Genomic DNA, 20,795 nt, shown 5'->3' on the forward strand with positions numbered 1-20,795 from the left:
TGATTTGCTAATGTTAAACCAAATTTATATTCATGGATCAACCCAAATAGGTCAGGGTGTTTTATCCTTTTGTATATCACTGGGATAGTTTGCTATTTTTTCCTTAGAAATTTTATATCTATATTTATGGAGAAATTGGGTAGCTTGCAATTTTTTTCTTGGCAATATTCATGTTTTATTTGATATTAAGGTTGCCCTGAGTATTAAAAAAAAAAACATGTTTTTGATTGATAATTCTCCATCTATTCTCTGGAAGATTTTGTGTTAACACTGACATTCATGTACCCTTAAACGTTTGGTAGAATTCACCAGAGAAGATACCTAAGCTTAGAATTTTTATCTTTCTGAAAATTTATATAATAAATTCATTTATTTTGGGGGCTATTCATATTTTCCATGTCTTCCTTTGATAGTTTTGATCATTTGTGTTTTTCTAAAGGTTTATCCATTTCATATAATTTTTCAAACTTATAATATAGTGGGTGGAATTGTGGTTCTCAGAAAGATATGTTCAAATTCTAACCCCCAGTATCTGTGAATACGACCTTATTTGGAAAGAAGGTCTTTGCACATGTAATAGGTTAAGGATTTTGAGATGAGGCCATCCTGAATTAACTGGGCAAGCCCAAAAATTGAATGACAAATGTCCTTATAAGGAAAGGAAAAAAACACAGACAGATATACGAGAACCAAAGAGGGGATGGTCAAGTGAAGATGAATGTATAGGTTGAAGTTATGCTGCTATGAGCCAGGGAACACCATGGATTGCCAGCAGCTACCAGAAACTAGGAGAGATTTATGAAATAAACTCTCCCTTAGAGCATTCAGAAAATCCAGCCCTTCTTGATTTAAAAATTTGAACCTCCAGAAATGTGAAATAATAGATTTCTGTTCTTTCAAGCCACCCAGTTAGTGCTAGCTTGTTACAGCAGCTCTGGGAAACTAATACAACCATGCAACCACTCATAATATTCTCTTGCATTTTTAATAATGTCTGTAGGAGATGCGACTATGTCATTATTTTTGTGATTATTTCTATTTCTTCTTCCCTTCCACTTTATTTTTTCCTTCAGCTTCTTATATTCGATTGATCTTATTGTTGATTGATTTTATTATTCTTTTTAAAGAACAAAACTTTGGCTCTCCTTATAGTCTCTAGATTTTCCAGTTTCTTAATTTCCTAAATTCTCTTTACTCTTTCTTTCCTTCTACATTTTCTGTTTCATCATTTTTTATCTTTCTGACTTGCTCAAAATGGATGTCTAGCTCTCATTCCTTTTACGTACGCATTTATAGCTAGAAATTTCCTTTTATGCATAATTTTTCTTGAGTATCATCAGCTTAAGATATTTTAATTTTTTCATTGAAATTTCTTCTTTGACTCATATATTACTTATATTTCCTAAATTCTGAAAATATAAGGATTTTCTAGTGATCTTTTTGCCATTGATTATTAGTATAAATATGAACTAATAAAATATATTAGTATAAATATAAACTAGTAAAATAAAAAATATGTATTTTAGTTCTCTTAAATGTTTTGATTTACTTTATAGGTGAGCATATGAAAATTTGAAGTATATATGTTTTATTTTGAAAAGAATATTATTTCTGCAGTTTTAGGTATACTGTAGTATACATTTCTATTATGGTGGTTGTATTGTTCAAATCTACATTTTTACATTTTTCTGATGTTCTTTGTCCTCTTTCTTTAATCATTTGGTGAGAGGTGTGTGGATTTATCTATTTTCCTCAAAACATTGTTTACATTTCTGCTTTGTGTGATTCAAAGACATGTTATTACATGTATTCAAATTTGATATTGTTATCTATTCCTAGCTCATTATAACTTTTTTTTCTTAAGGTAGTGACTTTCTTTATCTCTAGCAATGTTTTTTAACCTTAAAGTTAGTTTTTTCTGGTATTAATATATCATTCTTGTTTTATTTGGTTGATACTACAAAGCACATCTTTTTTACCTGTTTCCTTTTCGTTTTTCTGTATTGTTATATTTCAAATGAGTGTTTTATGAAAAACATACAGTTGAACTTTGTATCTTTAATCCAGTCTGACCTTACTTTTTATATGGAACATTAGTTCCTTTACATTTAATGTGATTACCAATATTTTTGAGTTTTACCATCTTAGTCATTTCTATTCATCTTTCCTGCTTTGGGTTCTTTTTCTCTCCTTTCTTGACTTTTTTTATATCGAGTTAAAAAAAATTCCTTTTCTTCTTCTATTAGCTTGAATAACATGCATCCTTAAGATTCTTTTAGTTGTCTTTAGAGAAAGCAATATTGTTTGCTTACCAAAACCTCATAATAATTGTTATTTTCACTCAGCTTCTGAACGACTCAAGGATTTTAGAATATATGCCACTTTTAAAATGTAATTAATCCTTTTTCTATTTTATTATTTTCAAAATATTTTATTTATTTATCTGTCAGAGAAAGAGCACAGAGGGAGCAGCAGGCAGAGGGAGAAGAAGGCTCCCTGCTGAGCAAGGCACCCCAATGCAGGACTCGTTCCCAGAACCCCAGAATCAAGACCTGAGCCAAATGTAGATGCTCAACCAACTGAGCCACCCAGGTGTCCCCATCTTTCCTTTATTTTAAAGTCTAAAAAATATCATTGTTAATGTTTTATATGATCAGTATCCATTCTAATATTCTCATATGCTTACTTTTTTTCTTGCTTCCTAATTTTTTTCTGAAGCTTTTTCATTCATATGATTAAACTGTAAGTGACTTCTAGATTTTTTTTTTTTTAATTTATTTGTCAGAGAGAGAGAGGAGCGAGAGTGAGCACAAGTAGACAGAGTGGCAGGCAGAGGCAGAGGGAGAAGCAGGCTCCCTGCCGAGAAAGGAGCCTGATGTGGGACTCGATCCCAGGACGCTGGGATCATGACCTGAGCCGAAGGCAGCTGCTTAACCAACTGAGCCACCCAGGCGTCCCTAGATTTTTTTTTTTTTTTTGATCACTAGTAGACTCATGATTAATCCTCCATATTTTATACTTCTAAAAATGTAATGTTCTTTTTTACTTCCATTTTTGAAAGATATTTGTAGGTGGGAATAGAATTCACAGTTGTCTTATTTTCTTTAAACATTATAAAGATGTCATTGTCTTCTGGCTTAAATTTCCCATATAAAAGTCAGCTGTAAGTCTCAGCAGATGCTTCTTTTAAGGTAACCTCTTTTGTTTTCTTCTGCTGTATTTAGATATTTTTTCTTTTATCTTTGGTTTTCAGGGTTTTACTGATGTGTCTGGGGGGGTATTTCTTCGTATTAATTCTTCATGATCTTCATGCTTCTTGAAACTATGACTTGAAGACTTTTTTTTTAATTTGGAAAGTCATCAATCATTATCTCTTGAAATATGACCACCTTTTGAGGACTCTAACTGTGTACCTAATAACTTTCTTTCAACCACCTTTGTCTTATACCCTATAATTTTATTTTCCAGACCTTTCTCCGGGTTTTAGTCTGGATATATTCTTTTAACTTATCTTTGGCTTCTACTAATCCTCTGTAAAACCTATCAAGTGATTTCTTAATTTCAATTCTTGTGTTTTTCAGTTCTAAGATTTCCATTTTTTGGAAGTTTTTATTCTCCTTCAAAATTCTCACTCTTGTATTTTATCTCCTTATAAGCATACTTAAATGCTTATAAGGTAAGCATATAAATATCTGATATCCCTAATACCCAAAGCTTTTGGAGCCTGTTTATCACAGGTTTATGTTATCTTTTGTCTTTGCTGCCTGGGTATTTTTAAGTATGTCTTTTTCTTCTTCTTCTTCTTCTTCTTTTTTTTTTTTTTTGAAAGTGGTGGGGAGAGACAAAAGAGAGAGACACTTAATCAGGCTCCACTTCTAGCATAGAGCCTACATGGGGCTCAACCTCACAACACTGAGATCATTACCTGAGGCAAAATCAAGAGTTGGATGCTTAATCATGAGCCACCCAGGCACCCCAAGTACATCTCCTGACTATATTTGCAAATACCTGGTAGAAATAATCTGTGACCCAGGATATTATCTTCTCCAAAGAGGATTATCGTCATCATCATCATTTTGGCTAGGAATCACAGGGAAATAGCTTTTCAGAATTATGTTAATACAGTTTTTGGATTTAATATTACATGAGGCTGAGGTGCAATCCCTGAGGGGTCTTCTTTTGGATTCACCCTTTACTCCTAAGTATAGGAGTTGAGTAGGAAGTATTGAGAAAGTCCATTTGTGTGTGTGTATGTGTGTGTGTGTGTGTGTGTGTATGAGGATTTTACTCCAAATATCTGTTTTCTTAGTGCATGAAGACCATCCAAAGTGAAACTAAACCTAACCTGCACTTGTCCCTTCCGAAATAACAAATAACCTCAAAAAAAGAAAAAAAAAAAAACCTTAACCTAAGATAACATTAACCATAACCTTAGCCTCCATTTGCACTGGATCATGGCTTACTAATCTTCATTGTTTTATTAGCTAAAATACAGGCTTTTAAAAATATTTTGTCCAGCTTTTTGTGTTGTCTTTGGTGGGATAATTGGTACTAATTACCTCACCTGACATTACTAGAAGGAGAATTACTTCTCATGTATAAACCCATTATACCAGATAAGGAAAAATCTCTATGTCATTTAAACCCACTGAAACTGAATCCAATTTCTTGAGGCATGTTTGTTCAACAGAAATATTCTAATTCAATTAGGAAAGCCTCTTTACAAACATAAAACCATTCAAAATTATCCAGTCTTCCAGGGTTCAAGCAAATATTGGGAAAGAGGTAAGTCATTTGAAATTTTTTATCCAAGTTCATTTTAAGTTCTATTTCAACATTTATGCTATTATTATAACTCATATTAAGGGCCTGGAACTATTCTAGGTATTAGAGGTACAACACGACTATTTGAGCAAGATCTTGCTCTAATGAAGTTTAGAGAAGTGGGGAAGATACTTAGGATGAAATGATGTAATCTCTGAGAAAGTGCTTAACATAGTTCCTGGCATACAACATGTGTTCAAACACTCTATAATACACACAATCATTTCCAAACTGCCTACAGTTCCTAGGGCCCTGTAGACCTGCATCATATACTGTGTGGATTTATGGGAGTAGGCATTGATGTGCAAACAGACTAGGCATTGGGGAGCTCTATATGTAGTCATGTTTTTTGATTGTAGGATTTTATTACCTTTTACTGCTTGGTTCAAAATATAGGAGGATATTTTGATAAGTGTGTTGAGGGGCACACATTTTTCTTTTGCCTCAGTCTCCACTATGGCTTTGTGCAGCAGTTACATGGAAGTATGACAGAAATAGAAATGGAGAAGACATTGATGTAGGTGCTAAAACTGCCAATAAATGAGGAGGTTTACTGGCAGGTAAAAAGATGGTATTGAGAAGAAGAAGTATGGTAAATACATGCATTTTGGAAAAGAGAGACTTCTCCTATGGGAAAGATAATAAGAAATCAGAAGGATGTCCCAAGATTACTCCAGGCCTGGAGGTACAAGAGAAAATACTGCCCCTGTTTGACAGACTGTGTGACAAAAGAGCTCCTCAAGATATGACCAATTCTCAGGAAAGCACATAGGTAAAGAAAATAAAGAGAAGAGGGTTAAGGATTTTCAACCAGAGACTGTAATTTCAAGATGGGACAGTGGCATTCTTGTGTACTTTTTTTCAAGAGAACTGAAAATAACAAATTAGTCCTTGTTCTTTCCCAAACTGTGTATGATGTTCTGGACCAGGGACAACCACATATTACTTCTTTTTCTTTATTTTAAAGGTGTTCTTCTCTGTCATCATTATATGAATGAGTGTAGATTATTTAAACTTATTACTTAGCTCTAGGCTCAGGATTATAAATATATAGCTCTGTCTGTCCTTCTGTCTATCTATCTATCTAGACTAGATCAAGAGTATTGCTCATCATCCAGAGATAAATGAAGTGACAAGATTCTTGTTTGCAACCTTTGAGGATGAGGTGAATATAGGCCTAGTCTCCTGATCACAGGAATTGATTGGGAGATGTGCATAGATGTAAGTAAGAGGGGGCTCCAGTTAGGGTCGATCTCTATAATTTTTACATACAGACATTGATAACAGACAGCTCTCTCTTTCTTCGAATGTCATAATCTTGATCAGTCTGAATGAATGTGGAGTTATCTATAACCCTGCTTGTAACTTGACCCTCCACATGGAAAGTGTCTCTATAACGTGGGAAATAATGAAGCAAAATATATCGATAAAAATGGAGTTGAAAAATGGAGAAAGTATTGGTAATATTTATTCACATCCCTGGATTTCAAGATATGTAAAACCATCCACCTCTTTTTAGGATTCAGAATAACAGAAGAGAATTGGAATTTATGATAAGTGGGATTTTGGTTCAAATCTCAGAAGACTGGGTAAAGAAAAAAAAAAAAAAAACACCAAAGGAGAAATGTAAACAGCAGTGGGCCAGAAGTCAGAGCAGCTGGATTCAAGTTCAGGCTCCTCAATTAATAAGAATTCATGTAAATGTGAGCAAGTCAACCAGCCTTCTTGACTCTCAGTTCTCTCCTCTGTAAAATGACAAAATTAGCCTTTAACTATGTTTAAGATCTTTAAAACTATAAACGAACCTGTCCTAGAAACTTCTAAACCAATTCTACTTTGAAGTAAATGTCCTACCAATGAATAGGTACTTAATAATCTTTTTCTTATAACATTTTATTTTTTGTCTTATCCTTTCCTTTGCCTTTAAGCTTTCTGTTAAAAACAAAAAGTATGATTCTGCTAGATTAATCCATTACAGCAGAATGTAAATGCAATCAGTGACTAAATCAAACATGTCTGTCGTCCACAACATTTCCAAAGCAAAAACAAAATGATAGATCCTTCTAATTTGAACCAGCTGAAGTAACTGCTGATTTTTACAGTTCCAATGAAATAGTGAATTGTCAAAATTGATTGTCTCTGCAGATTACCATGCTGAGCACTTCGGAACACAGAGGAACAGCAGCCCCTACACCAAATTTAGAGGTTCTTAAAGTTTGGCATTGGAGATACCGGTAATTTGTCCTTTCAGTGGGATCACAACCGTTTCAGTTTGTCCTTCTGACTCCCTTCTCATGCTCATGGCAATTAAGTTCATCATTGGGGCCAACTAGGATAAACTGTAATGGCTGCAGAGAATGTGGTGTTGGAGTTTCAAGACTGTATCCAGGCTCTTGGGAGAGAATGCTATGAGAAAGATGTAGTTTCTGCAAAGGGCAATCCTCGAGAATGTGACTTTTGTGACTATGATGAGTATGTGCCATCCAATCACTAACTTAATCTCATATTCCAAATGTTATTTGACTTTTAATAGAAAACTTTCAAGTTCCATTTCTTTTTTTTTTTTTTTTTAAGATTTTATTTATTTATTTGAGAGAGAGAGAAAGATCACAAGTAGGCAGAGAGGCAGGCAGAGAGAGGTGGGGGTCAGGGAAGCAGGCTCCCCACTGAGCAGAGAGCTCAATGTGGGGCTCAGTCCCGGGACCCAGAGATCATGACCTGAGCCGAAGGCAGAGGCTTAACCCACTGAGCCACCCAGGTGCCCCTCAAGTTCCATTTCTAAAGGTTTAGACTGAGCCTTTGATTTGTATACAACAGGTTTCCCTACTGGGTGATACATTTTGGGACGGAGGCAGTTTCACCACTCTTCTTTATATTCCAGCCTTCTATTCTACTTATTGACCATGCCAAGACAACATGAATTTAAATCCCCAGGGTCTTTCACACCACCAATTTGTTCCCATCAGGAAGTGTCACTTATATTGGTTTGAAATTCTATTCTAAACTTAGAGCCCACGATTTCTGTGTGGGATGTAAAGTTGACAAAACACATACTTTTTTCCTAATGCAAATCCTACATGCATTGGCTTTCAGGTAGTCAGGCTGACACTGTCGGGGGCGTGAAAGACAGAAAATAACTCCTGTTAAATAGAAGGGTAAGGAGTGAGGAAAGAGGAACAGATCTATTTTGTTAAATGGAATTTTTAGAGACATAGAGCAAATGGTTCTGTTTTGTTTTTAAGGAGATTAAGAATAAAAATCAAGTATTTAAAATGAGAACAGATACATGTTAGGAGGTCAGGGAAAGTGGCAATCTTCCAGTTGTGACAACATTTAACAATATTCAAATTAATTATAATATTGAAAATGGAAAACTCTGACTTCAAATGAATAATGAATAGCAAAATCAGACACAGCTCTGAGGTGAAATGTGATTTTCATGAGGATGGGAACATTTAACATTTATATAGCAGTTCATATTCTCAAAGTCATATATCAGTGACAACTGTAAAATACATCTTTAATTTGAATTGATGAAATACTCTGCAGGGGTACATTCAGGTGGTTGTACACTCCCCTCCCCAAGTAAAACGAGACACACACACACAGGGAAGAGATTTGGATAAACAGATGCTTAAAAACTGCTTAAAAAAATGTAAGTCAAATGCCCTCATATCCAGTCACTTGAAATGCTTTAATTCTTGGTAGGTATGTCTTTGTTATTCAGTCACATAAATATTCATAGTGTGTTGCAACTCTTCACGTGTTTAGAAGTTAAGGGTAATCCACATTCTGAATGCAAAAAGATTGATTTATAAATATGCACTGTAATTCTTAGACACCGCTTAAAATAAAAGCCTTTTAGATCGTGCATTTTCTTTAAGACAGTCATCTCTGCACTGCTCTTCCCATATCCTTGCATTGGTTGAAGTTTAGATAAACTTTTCTTAAAGACCACACTTTCCTAGAGAGTTTGGTCCAACCATCTACTTTTCTGTTCCAATGCCCAGTCTATTAACAGGGCTATGGAGAACTCAATAGAACTCAAAGTCTTATGCAGAGATTTCATTCCTAGTAGGAAGGTTTTAGCAGGATGTCACCGCCAGCCCCAGCTCTACCCCTTGCAAGTTACCCCCTGGAAGGAAAACAGCAGTGCTCCCTGTCTATTCCTGGCTTGACCCATACAGCCTTGAAGCCTTTTGCCTTTTTGTAGGCTAGAGTGGTAATGAACAGCATGACAAGGCTATGGAAGCCATATAAAGATGGCAGAGCTGCCCTTTTCCTGGTTTTCTAAATGACCCTATGAAAAACACCTGTTCACTAACCCAGAACACCTCCCTGGACTGTAATCCTGATAGGGATAAGTTTTTATTTTGTTTAAGAAGTGTATTTGGACTTCATTTTGCTTTTACCTCTTATGATTCTAACTAATACATGTCTGGATTTGTTACTATGAACTATGATCTCTAAACCTGGCGGGTTTCTCAGTCGCACTTTGCAATTCTTAAGAAGCTGCCTCTCTCTTTGCCTCTTCAGCTTTTTGAAACCTTTAGGACTCTCTTTAAGATGTCATTTTAACCTCTAGCCCTTTGTTTCTCAGCTGATGACATTGACTCCTAGAGAAAATAATGCCATCAGGCATGAAATCCTCTAATTCTCCTCTTTCACAAATCAAAAATTGTCTTTATTTGCCTCAAACTTGATTCTTTTTGCTTTACTAAATTTTTGTTTTCTCTGTAAAAGTACTCTCCACATGAGCTCTAATTTTACCCTTCCATCTGCTTGAAGCTTTCTCTATGTTCCTTGTCCTTTCTCTCTCTCCTATATCACCTCATTCCTGTATCCCTTCCCTTAAAGAATAAACATGATCAAGAGTCTAATCTTTAAAAAATATCTCTGCTTTACCCTGTATCTCCCTCTGTTAATCACCTCACTCTTTTGCTTTTCACGTAAGCTTCCTTGAAGCGTGTTTGGGTTCTCATTTCATTTTATGATCTCTCATTTGCCCACATTCTGTAATCTGGCTTCTATTTCTAAGGCTCCCTGAAATTATCTTAAGGAAACTGTGATGATCACTTTGTTGCTGAATCCAGTATTTCTAAATGGTAAATTTGATCATTTCATATTTTTGCTTAAAAAACTTCAAAGTTGGGGAACCTGGGTGGCTCAGTCAGTTACACATCTGCTTTAGGCTCAGGCATGGTCCCAGGGTTCTGGGATCAAGCCTGCGTCAGTGGGGAGCCTGCTTCTCTCTCTCCTCCCCGCTTGTGTTCTCTGTCGCTTTCTCTGTGTGTATGTCTCTCACTCAAATAAATAAATAAAATCTTTAAAAAAAAACAAACAACAAACACTTCAATGTCATTCTAAATTAGAGTTAAGTGCAAACACCAGTAAAATACCCAAGTATCTCACTCTCCTTTATTCTCAGTTTCTTCTTCTGTAGGTTCCTTCCAAGTACTCTGTGACCAAATCTATTGAACTATCTCAAGTTCATTATGTGTAAACTTTTATATTTTTTTTGGAGTTGTTTTCCTACTTGTCCCTCTACCTAAGATGTACATCCCCAATCTACTATTTATTTAAATGATTTCTTACACTTCAAGACAGTATTTTCCTCCTCTTGAAGCCTTCCCTAATGCATTAAAGTTCCCTTTCTGTGTCAATGCATAGTATTTATTCTATTCTAGGTCTTACCACATTGCATTATAATGTTCAGTGTATCTTTTTCCACACTCTTATTAGACTCTGAGCTTCTCAAAGACAAAATCCCCATCTTACTCATCTTGGCATCTATCACTAGAACCTAGCTTAGTGCCGAAGGCAGAGTAAAGAGATAATATACCTATTTATTTAACAATGGAATAATGAGTACAAGTTATTTCCTTATCTATAACCAAGTTCAGAAAGTTAGTGACCCTAGTTAGCATGGAATAATGATAAACCAGATATAAGAGATTACATTGTTGATAATCGAAAAACATCAAAATGAAAAAAAAAATCAAGGTGATGATGTTGTAAATTTTAGCCAAGTTAGCAAATAGAAATGCTCATTTAAATTATTTTTAGAGGAAAAGAAATTTGTATCTAAAAACTAGTCAGCAGATACTATCCTTTATTTAAAAAGTTACTTATGGGGTGCCTGGGTGGCTCAGTGGGTTAAGCCTCTGCCTTAGGCTCAGGTCATGATCTCAGGGTCCTGGGATCGAGTCCTGCGTTGGGCTTTTTGCTTGGCAGGGAGCCTGCTCCCCACCCCACCCCCCGCCTGCCTCTCTACCTACTTGTGATCTCTCTCTGTCAAATAAATAAATAAAATCTTAAAAAAAAAAAAACAAAGTTACTTATGATTTTATAAGAAAATTAAAAAGCATAAATAAAAAATTGCTTCTGAACAACAACTAGGACTACTGACTGAAGGTCATACATGACTGACAGTGAAGCAGAAAACAATAATCCAAATTATGGATTCCATAGGACCACCTACAACAGGATATGGCAGGTCCTTGTAAAGAGGACTGTAGTGGACAGAAGCCAGGAATTCAGAGAATAAAATCCCTGAAAAGGAAGGGGCAACCGCTGCCTTTGTTAATTGAAGGCTGAACTGATGTAGGCAAACTTCTGAGACAATGTTTGACAATGTCAAATGCCTGTGAGGAAAGAAACCTGATATTGGAGACTCAGCTACCCATGAGTCAGAATTAAAGAGAGGAAAGTTTTTAATTGCACTGGAATGCCTTCTGTCATTTGAACCGAGCTGGATTACACAGTTTCTAAATAATCAGATGGTAAGGCAAACCTATGGGAAGACTTTCAACCTTTGGTTAAAGAAATGAGCACAGGCCATTTTGAGAAAATAATGAGGATGGAATGAGATTTCCATGACAAAAATAGAACACAAAATAATTTAAAATGAAGTGAACAGCAGCGCTGAGATGAAGTAAGATTAATAGACTAATAGTTCAATGGAGGCTTTTCTTGTGATTCCGAAGATTAAGTTTATCAAGTGAGGGCTTCAGAGGACTTTCTAGGTCATGTGATGGGGTTTCAAGGTCAGATGAAAGTAAATACAATCAATGGCTCTCAAGTTCACGTTCAGTGTTCCTAATTTCTTTTATATTTCTTTCTTCTAAGGTTTAAAAGGCCAATATTTATTCTTTCTATATCTAGGTTGTTTTTTGTGAAGTTTTTCTTCACTTATGAAACTAAAAGTAAAGCATTTCCTTTTTGTTTATTTCCCCTGGTAAGCTACTTCAACCAAAGCAGTGAAATAGTAGCTTGCATTTTGTTGGCGCAAATATCAAATTTTCTTACATTATAATGCTCTGTCCCCTACCTTTCTGCCTTTTTTTCCAAAATCATTCTGGTTGGTTATTTACCTTTGTCTCTTACTAAAATGAACCTGAATACTTAAGCTCACATAAAAGTTATACCTGTTATTATGTTAGGATTCAAGTAAAAAGCACTTTGATCCAAATTAAGTATCCCATAGATTTCCTTAAGCTTTAAGTGTACAATATTTTTAAAAAAATTATACAAAGTTTTATTTATTTTTATTTGTCACCTATTCATGTATAGTTTATTCACCTGTAAGCTCTTCATATCCATATATTAAGAAATAGAAGATCTTTATTTTTTAAGATTTTATTTGTTTATTTGACAGTGAGAGCACAAGCAGGGGGAGCAGCAGACAGAGAGAGACAGAGGTTCTCCACTCAACAGAGATCCCAATATGGGGCTCAATCCCAGGACCCTGGGACCATGACCTGAACGAAAGATAGATGTTTAACCGACTGAGCCAGTCAGGTGCTCCTAAGAAATAGAAGATACTGAGAAGTAACCATAAAGTCTGCTTTCTCTCAAATATCTCTTTTGCTTGAGAAATAGGTAACTGGTAGTAAATAACTATTTTCTCCTAAATATATATCTTCTCACTACTTCATTAAACACACATACATTGGCACAGAACAAGATAATGTAATATGGTCTTAAAATGATTTTTTAAATTTCATTTTGTTTTATTTTATGATATTTTTGGTGGAAACCTAAAATCATCAAAACCTCCGGTTGTCTCCTGAATCTTTTCAAATTCTGAAATTCAATAAAAATATCTTCTTCCATAGCCAAGTGCAATATATGTCTTACTGATTGTTAGTTTATAGTAAGAGCTGACAGAGCTACAAGATTTTTTAAAAACATTGTTCTAAAGAAGAATAGTTTTGTCTACTAATTTGAATATTTAGAATACTGAGTGAAAATCACAAGGGGCAATGACCAGTATAAATAAGTTGGAGAGGCAGCTTGGACTAAATGGAACATTTAATAGGAGAACAAACTTTCAGGGTTTACCATTGACTTATAAAGACCCATCAGTTAATAATGCATCAGGACAGTTATTCTTGTATGCATATCATATCTACCTATGCCAATCCAGGAAGCTATTAATAAGAAGAGAGAGCCACCACTTTTCAGGTTATGTTGAAAAAGCCCAGTGAAGTTTGCCTGGGTGACTCAGTTGGTTAAGCAGCCAACTCTTGGTTTGGGCTCAGGTCATGATCTTAGGCTTCTGAGATCAGTTCTGTGATCAGTTCTGTGTCTGGGCTCTGCACTCAACAGGGAATCTGCTTCAGGATTCTGTCTCCCTGTGTCTCTTCCCCCACTCTTTCCCTTTCTCAGATAAATAAATAAATCTTAAAAAAAAAAATAAAAGAGCCCAATGAACTTGTAAGATCTCTTTAAAATGAAAACCTCTTACAAGTGAAGAAAGGCAAAAAAAAAAGTTAAAGAAAGGCAAATATATTGTTTGTAATGTTTTATTCTATGAGTGTCCTGAAAAACAGGGTATATACCTTTAGAAAAATGTTAGTTACTTGGTTTAGTAAAGCTTCCGAGAGTTCCAGTTAAACTGAAAGGTATATATCATTAATTTGGCTTCACATAATTTGTGAAAGTTGTAAATAACTTTTCAAAATGAGAAATGTACTGGTTTCCTAATGTCTAATAAGATTCATCAACTCATCCAACAGATTTAAAAAACTTACTATCTTGCACACATGTTTATTTGCTAAAAAAGTATGTTTTTACTCTTCTTCATCTAGTATATATAGCACAAAATTAGTGATTAGGGATTTAAGAACAACATCAATCACTAAGAATTTAGTATTCTTGCTCTATATTCTTATTTCAACTTCTTATTAAGTAGGAGTTTATAATTGTGATTTATTCCTGCTCTAAGCTAGCTAATTTTATTTAGACCCTGACCCGTGTAAATTCTTAGTGAATTACATACAGGATTTTTTTTTTTTTTTTCAGTTAACTACAGTGAGAGACTATGAGAGTGACTGATTGACAAATGGAGTTGGGAAATACTATGTTTTCTCAAATTTGGAAGCACCATGACAATATTGAACGGAGATGCCTTTGGAGGTGAATTGAAGAGAACTCTTCTTTTAGGCTCTCTCCCCCATCTTCGAAAGCAGGCACCAACCCAGTGCGCCAGGAGCATGCTTCCAGGAGTCTGCATCTTTCCATCTGCAGGTGACCTCTTCTGTAGTGTTCCCCGTTATCTGTAAATGGTAGAGTCTGCCACAATGTCTCTCCTCGTGGGAAAGGTATCAGACTCAGAGTCAAAAGCTTCTAGACTTAGTCCTAGGGGTAGAATCTAGTATAAAATCATGAGTGTTACCTGGAATTATTTCCTCTTTTATGAATTAAGATTGTTTCACTTACTTATTCTGCAAGTATATGAACACTTCCTGTGGTGGGAGGAATTGAAGCAGCAAATATGAAAGTGCTGACATGGGGTAGAGGCTGTGTCATTTTCTATGGAAATAGCTGTTGTAACGTTCTTCTGAGTCCCCCAAATTAAAACAACATACATGACTTGCTTTTGTGATCTCTGAAGTACCGTACAAATCAAAGAGATTATGACAACCAAAGGCAGCAAGTTAAGGCTAAAAGTTGAAACTACAAACATTTATTAGGTTGACTATGAGAATAAAATAAAAGATAAGTGTAGTCACCACTTGATTATTCAAATTGGCTGCAGTTTGTGATTCTCAATGCCCTTTGATTCTCCTTCCCCTTCCTACCACTAGCCATTGAATATTTCTCTGTTCATTAACACCTCTCTGGGAGTAGGGAGGTGAAATGCTAATCAGTCCAACCCCTTTGGTTAATCATTAGCTGCTATGATCCTTTTTCTTTAATTTTCTTGAAGTTGAGAAAGGGAAAAGTTGACCTCTTTTACTACAATGCAGGCTGTAGATTTCGAAGCTTTATGTCACCTCCCTTACTTTCACTGCATAGATAAATTCAGATATTTTGTTTTCAGTCAGGTATGAAAGAGAATAAAAAGATCTGGTAATTCATCAGTTCTCAAGTGTCACTATAACTTCACATTACATATTTCTTACTGGCCAGTGTTTGGAAAATCTTAATTACCTACAAGGAAGCCTCAGGTTTTAATAGTGGCAACTTCAAGTCATGGCCCTGCGTAAATAACTACACCTGGTAAGTGGTTTTAGACCCACAGGGAACCAACCTGGAGAAAATGCATGAAGACTGCCCTCCCCTTTGCCTCTGGTAGACATTGCAGGACCCTCCCCACACCAAATAAGGAAAGAAGAATGTTCTAAGCATTAAGGGCACTAAGAATAAATCTGAGCTATTGCAGATAAGATTACTTTCAACTCTTTAGTTCATGTTTTCTGACATAGACCCCAAGGTCTGTAATTATCTTAGGGAAACTGTGGGGGCTTAGACAATACTTTTTAGTTATTTTTGCTGTTGTTGTTGTTGTTTCCTTAGCTTTCTTTGGGGCTGAAGAGCTGGGGTGTGTGTGTGTATGTGTGTTCTCCTAGAGTGCCAAAAAAAAAAAAAAAAAAAAAAAGTGCTGAAGAGTCCTAGGGAGATGAGGCTATTTTTGTTCGAAGCTGATACTTCTGCCTGAGCCACAAGTGCAGCTTGGAAAGGGCTCAGGTTGTTTCCAGGGGGAGAACTCTGCAGAGAAGAGACGAAGTTCAACAGGACAACAAAGGGGCAGCAGAAACAGCTAGGAAAACGAAGAGCCCTCACGTTTTTCACACAGAGCCCCCTATCAGAGTTCTCGAATTCTAAAGTATTCTGCAAAGTGCCTCTTGACCGGAACTTTTCGCCTGCCTTTCCTTTCTCCAACCACCATGACTGAGATCACTGCTGAAGGTACTGCTACCATTTTCCAATAGTACCAATTAAGAAAAAGAAAAGGTAGAAATCGACAGTGACATTGACCTTCAAGGTGTCCACTTACTTGTTGCTTTTAGATACTTGTCTTGATCAATGATTGTATACAGATTGAAGAAGTGGATTTGGGAGTGGAGAGGCTGACAGATCTGTGTGTTGGGGGAGAGAAGGGGCTTCTCTGAAATTTTGCATGGGGAAACTCTTCCGTGCTATTCCAAAGGCCCCAGTAGGTACCAGTTGTCACCTACACCTCTATAAATAGTTATAGTCATGTAACATTATAACTGTTATCTTACCTTGCAAAAATTACAAGACTTGCAAGGATAAAGACCACAATGAACTTAAAATGTTGCATTTAATGTTTAAATGTAGAAAAATGATTTTGAGCATTTTTACCTTATGATATTTTAAAATGGAGATTTTAAATTTGTTTTTCCTTCTAACTTCAGTGTATAAATATGCACACACATGTACATAAGATTTAAGTTGTAAGTACTCCCATAAAATTTGTGAATATTTTACTATTGGTAGATTTATAGAGATAAAGTTGGAAATGCACAAAATGTTGATCAATATGATTTTAAAATAAATCAATTCAAATTCTGATTCTTTTCACACACCCATCTCTCTATATGATGAACTCTATCTTTCTATTAAATATTTTGTTTCAATGCTTCCTCTGAAAAGGTTTATGCCATAACTAAAGCATAATTTTTTATTACTTGATCATGGTACCAATTATTTCATCTATATATACATATATAAAATATATGTAAATGTAAAAATATATGTATATTTCTTAGAATGAAAAACCCTTTAAACAACTAAAGCATTTTGAATACAGACACAATCCAGTTCTAGTTGGGGTAAAAATCTAGGAGGTGGTTCTAAAATTTGCTTCTGACAGCTGTAAGAAAATCAGACAGGTGGTGCTCTCATCAGCTTCCAAGTTGAATGCTGCTCCGGTTTGTTTTTAATTAGACAACTGAAAAATAGAATGTGCAGTTTTGGCTCTTTGCATAGACATTAGTATGGACACACAGTGATTTCAGAGTTGGAGATTTTCAGTCAATATTTATAAGGAGAAATGTCTTACTTGTACTTTCCACTGAGAAATTTAGTCTGGCACCCCAAATTGATAAAAACAATTACTGGGAGATTTCTATATATCAGGTATTTTGCTCAGGACTTTGTGCTATTTATTTATATAAACCTCATACAATTCAATTAGGCCGGCATTATTATCTCCATTTTGCAGAAATAGAAACTGTAACTCAGATGTTCAGTGACTTGCTCAAGACTATGGCATTGCCAAGATTAGAACTAGTTTATGTTATTTCTTTGCTGTAAGAGGATATCAGGTTTACTCTTTACCAATTTTAGTTCAGAATTTGCTAACTAAATATAAATAGCATTTTTTCCTATTCCTTAGATATTCTGTGTCATGTGGCCTTTAGTTTGTCTTAAAGAGGGCTACCTGTAATAGCTGCTTGCTTAGCCCTGCACAAGTTAGCAAGATACCTATGAATGTGTTTCCCTCCCTGTGGACGGGGTGTGGGCATCCAGCTGTTTCAGGAGGTCATGATCAAATCGTGTTTGGTTTGCCTGTGGATTATTCTCTGTAGAACTTGGCACTTCATTCATAAAACTTTTTTACAGGAGAATTCTTCATTATGAAACAGAACCTTTATTTCTATCTTCTTCCAGTGGAGCATCTAAAGGATTCTTGGAAGACCTCTTGGAGTCTCCCATAAGAATAATTGAATTAGTAATAAAGTGTAAAAACCAGCTAGTGAGGGTCATTTCCTGCTCCCTGGCCTTTGCAGTTCATAGGATCTATATCATCTGAACATCAATTATGTACTTTTTTCCTTTTCGGGAATGATTTATTAATCATATTTCTCAAACGAAAATTAAACTGCCAACTAAGAATTCTTAAGGCTAGCATTCAGTAATTCTCTGAGGTTATCCAGAGCTTCTGGAACACTTCTCTCCTACACACTTTTCATTTTGTCTTTGTGATTCTCACTTTTTTGTGTCCCAGCTGCAAAGGCTTCTTTCAGTCTTTTGTAAGGGGTGTGCTTTTGTACAGAGCTTTCGTACATGTTATTCCCTTAGCCTAGAATACTCTTTTCCTCTCACCTGCCATATTTATTTTGCCACCACTTTGGGGAACATTATGAAAATGTAAGTACTGCATCCATAGCCTGTGACATCTACTGATGACTCTTCCCCTCCATTTATCACAAAGCAAGCAAACACTGCATAGCAATTATGAAAGACAGAGCTAGAATAGCCCCTTAGAGAACTCTAGTCCACTGTCCTGGACTCCATTTTTGGAAAACTGAGGTTCATACAGATTAAATGATTCTACCATGGTTGTTGAGAATTAAAGGAAGTCGGAAGATATAATTCATGTCTACTGTGGCTTCTCTTAGCACTTATTCAACTGTAAGGCAGTACACATTGATAAACCTTACCAAGTTCTTCACATAGATTATGTGCATTTACCAAGCCAGACTATGTCATCTGACAGAACAAAAGAAGTAATGTTAAGTATGGAATTGTGTTTCAGGTCCAGAGCCATAGATGAAATAGAACTAGGACTGAATTGAAAGCCAAAGGATTTTAGAGAAATAATACCATTGATTCTGGCCATGATGAATTCATAAAGATAATCATAATGATAATTATAGTAACAATTCACATCAAGAACACATGATGTAATATATGTTGGCTAATTGAACATAATAATAAAAAATGAAGTCTAAAAAGTAATAATAATAACAATTCACATATATTGAGAAGACATTAAATGTCAAGCACTGTATGAAGTTTGTTATATGATCAAGACAGTTGAATGAGATAGATACTTTTATCATTGCTATTTATGGAATAGGAACTTGAGGTTTAGAGAGGTTAGGGATTTGCCTGAATTCACAGAGCTGTATACGGTATAGCTAGGATTCACATCCAAATCTCCACCTGAGTCATGTTGACTACTTCTCCTTCCTATGTGAGACTAATAGTTAACCTGCTGTTACTTCGGAGGTTGATGGGGGCTTACGGTAGGCCACTGTGCTGATTTGGCCCATGCTAGATTGAGTAGGTTGGATCAGGCTACAGACTGGATCAAACTCAAAGAGTGCTAAGGTTTAGGACTATAAATAGGCTTCTACCTTCTTTCCAGAGGCTGTTGTTCCTAGACAAGTGCCAAAGTCAGCTCCCCTTATGAGTTTCATGTGAACTTGCAACCACCAAACCAGCATTGATTTGACAACATACAGCACTATGCAAAATACCTTTGGAGTAATTTTGATAGTTAATTCTTTTTTTTTTTTTTTAAGTCTAGTTAATTCTTAATAGCTTTGTTGAAAGAAGAGACTTTTTAAAAAGCTGATAAAATATGTGATTTTTTTTTCCAAATTGCCAAGGTAACTAATATACAGTTGAATTATGCTTTACAATAATATCTATGTAACTGTGTTCTCTGGGTTCAAGGATCTCTGAAATATATGGAAGTACAAATTTCTACATAGTAGATTCTAGTTGGCAGAGATCTTACATATAATTAACTTATAATTTACTAGAACACTTAGTTAAGGAAATTCTTTTTAAAATTAGAACTTAGGTCAAACTCTCAACTTCTAAACTATTATATAACTTCAGGATTCAGGAGAAGGTTTTATCATACCATATATGGGATTGTTTCTTCACTATTAGCTCAACTGTGTTTTACTGCTCTGTAACAAACCTGTGGAAGGATTTGACATTCAAAATTTAGAGCAAAAATGGTAATTTATTTTATACAATGCACTGCTTCAACAGACTGTATAACACATGAACACCAATTGTTGCTCTCAAGAAAAAGAGTGAGGATTCACAGCCAGACTAATTAACTATGCACACAAGTTATGTCACCTAGAGCAACAGATGGTGAAATTAAGAGAAAGAGGAGATCCAGCCTACATATTTGTGTCTATCTTGCCAAAACCAAGTGGCTATTCTGGCCCAGGTCAAGTCGACTTGGGTTGGGAGGAGAAGGAAGAGGATGAAGCATTAGGTTCAAGCCCTAATCACTTCCAAATTACGTTCTCCTGTTCAAGAAAAGCAATACACCACATATAGAACATTATTTTTAGTTCCATGAACACATTTTTAAAAAATCGACATTGACAAGACAGTATATTTGGAGAAGGCCCATAATTGTAAGAGGCACAGATAAATGAAAAGACTTGTGCACCAGTTGTTTAAGGAGAAGATTGCTTTTTGTTTGTTTGTTTGTTTGATTTTTTTATGCAGCACTAGGGGACAAAGTGAAGACCCATAAATAAAAGTCTGGAAGCCACAAAAAGGGCAAACTCTTGACAAAATATTAACCCAAAGCCTAACCAACCATTAAAATGATAGCTAGAACTAACTCTTCTGATTCAAAAACAAAAAGCAAAAAATAAAAAAAAAAGAAGAATACACAAATAGAAACAAACAAACAAAAAAGCATGAAAGGAACACAGGCTCCAATTTTCAAGAAATAGATGGATGAAGAATATGCTAAAAACTACACTATAGCATGCAATCAGCAAAATCCAGGCTATGAGAAACCCTATGGTACAAACAACTCAGTGCCTTCAAAGAAGTTACCGAAAACAAAAAGAGATGCCAAGGAAACCTGTAGGTTAAAAAAAATATATATATACATATATATATATATATAGAGAGAGAGAGAGAGAGAGAGAGAAAGAGCGCGCACGCGC

The 20,795-nt window shown here is 35.4% G+C and overlaps 1 protein-coding gene across 2 annotated transcripts in view; it reads left to right on the plus strand.

Annotated features, from left to right (window-relative positions):
• Positions 1-15,489: 15,489 nt before the first annotated feature.
• Positions 15,490-20,795, plus strand: part of TRDN (triadin) — a 391,091-nt gene continuing 385,785 nt past the window's right edge. For both annotated transcript variants that reach the window (XM_080806278.1, XM_080806279.1), the window contains exon 1: positions 15,490-16,020. In XM_080806278.1, coding sequence (XP_080662404.1) covers positions 15,999-16,020 — 22 coding nt within the window. In that variant the 5' untranslated portion in view covers positions 15,490-15,998. The remainder of the gene's footprint in view (positions 16,021-20,795) is intronic.

This window comes from Martes martes (genome assembly GCF_963455335.1).
Source record: "Martes martes genome assembly, chromosome: 6".
NCBI lineage: Eukaryota > Metazoa > Chordata > Mammalia > Carnivora > Mustelidae > Martes > Martes martes.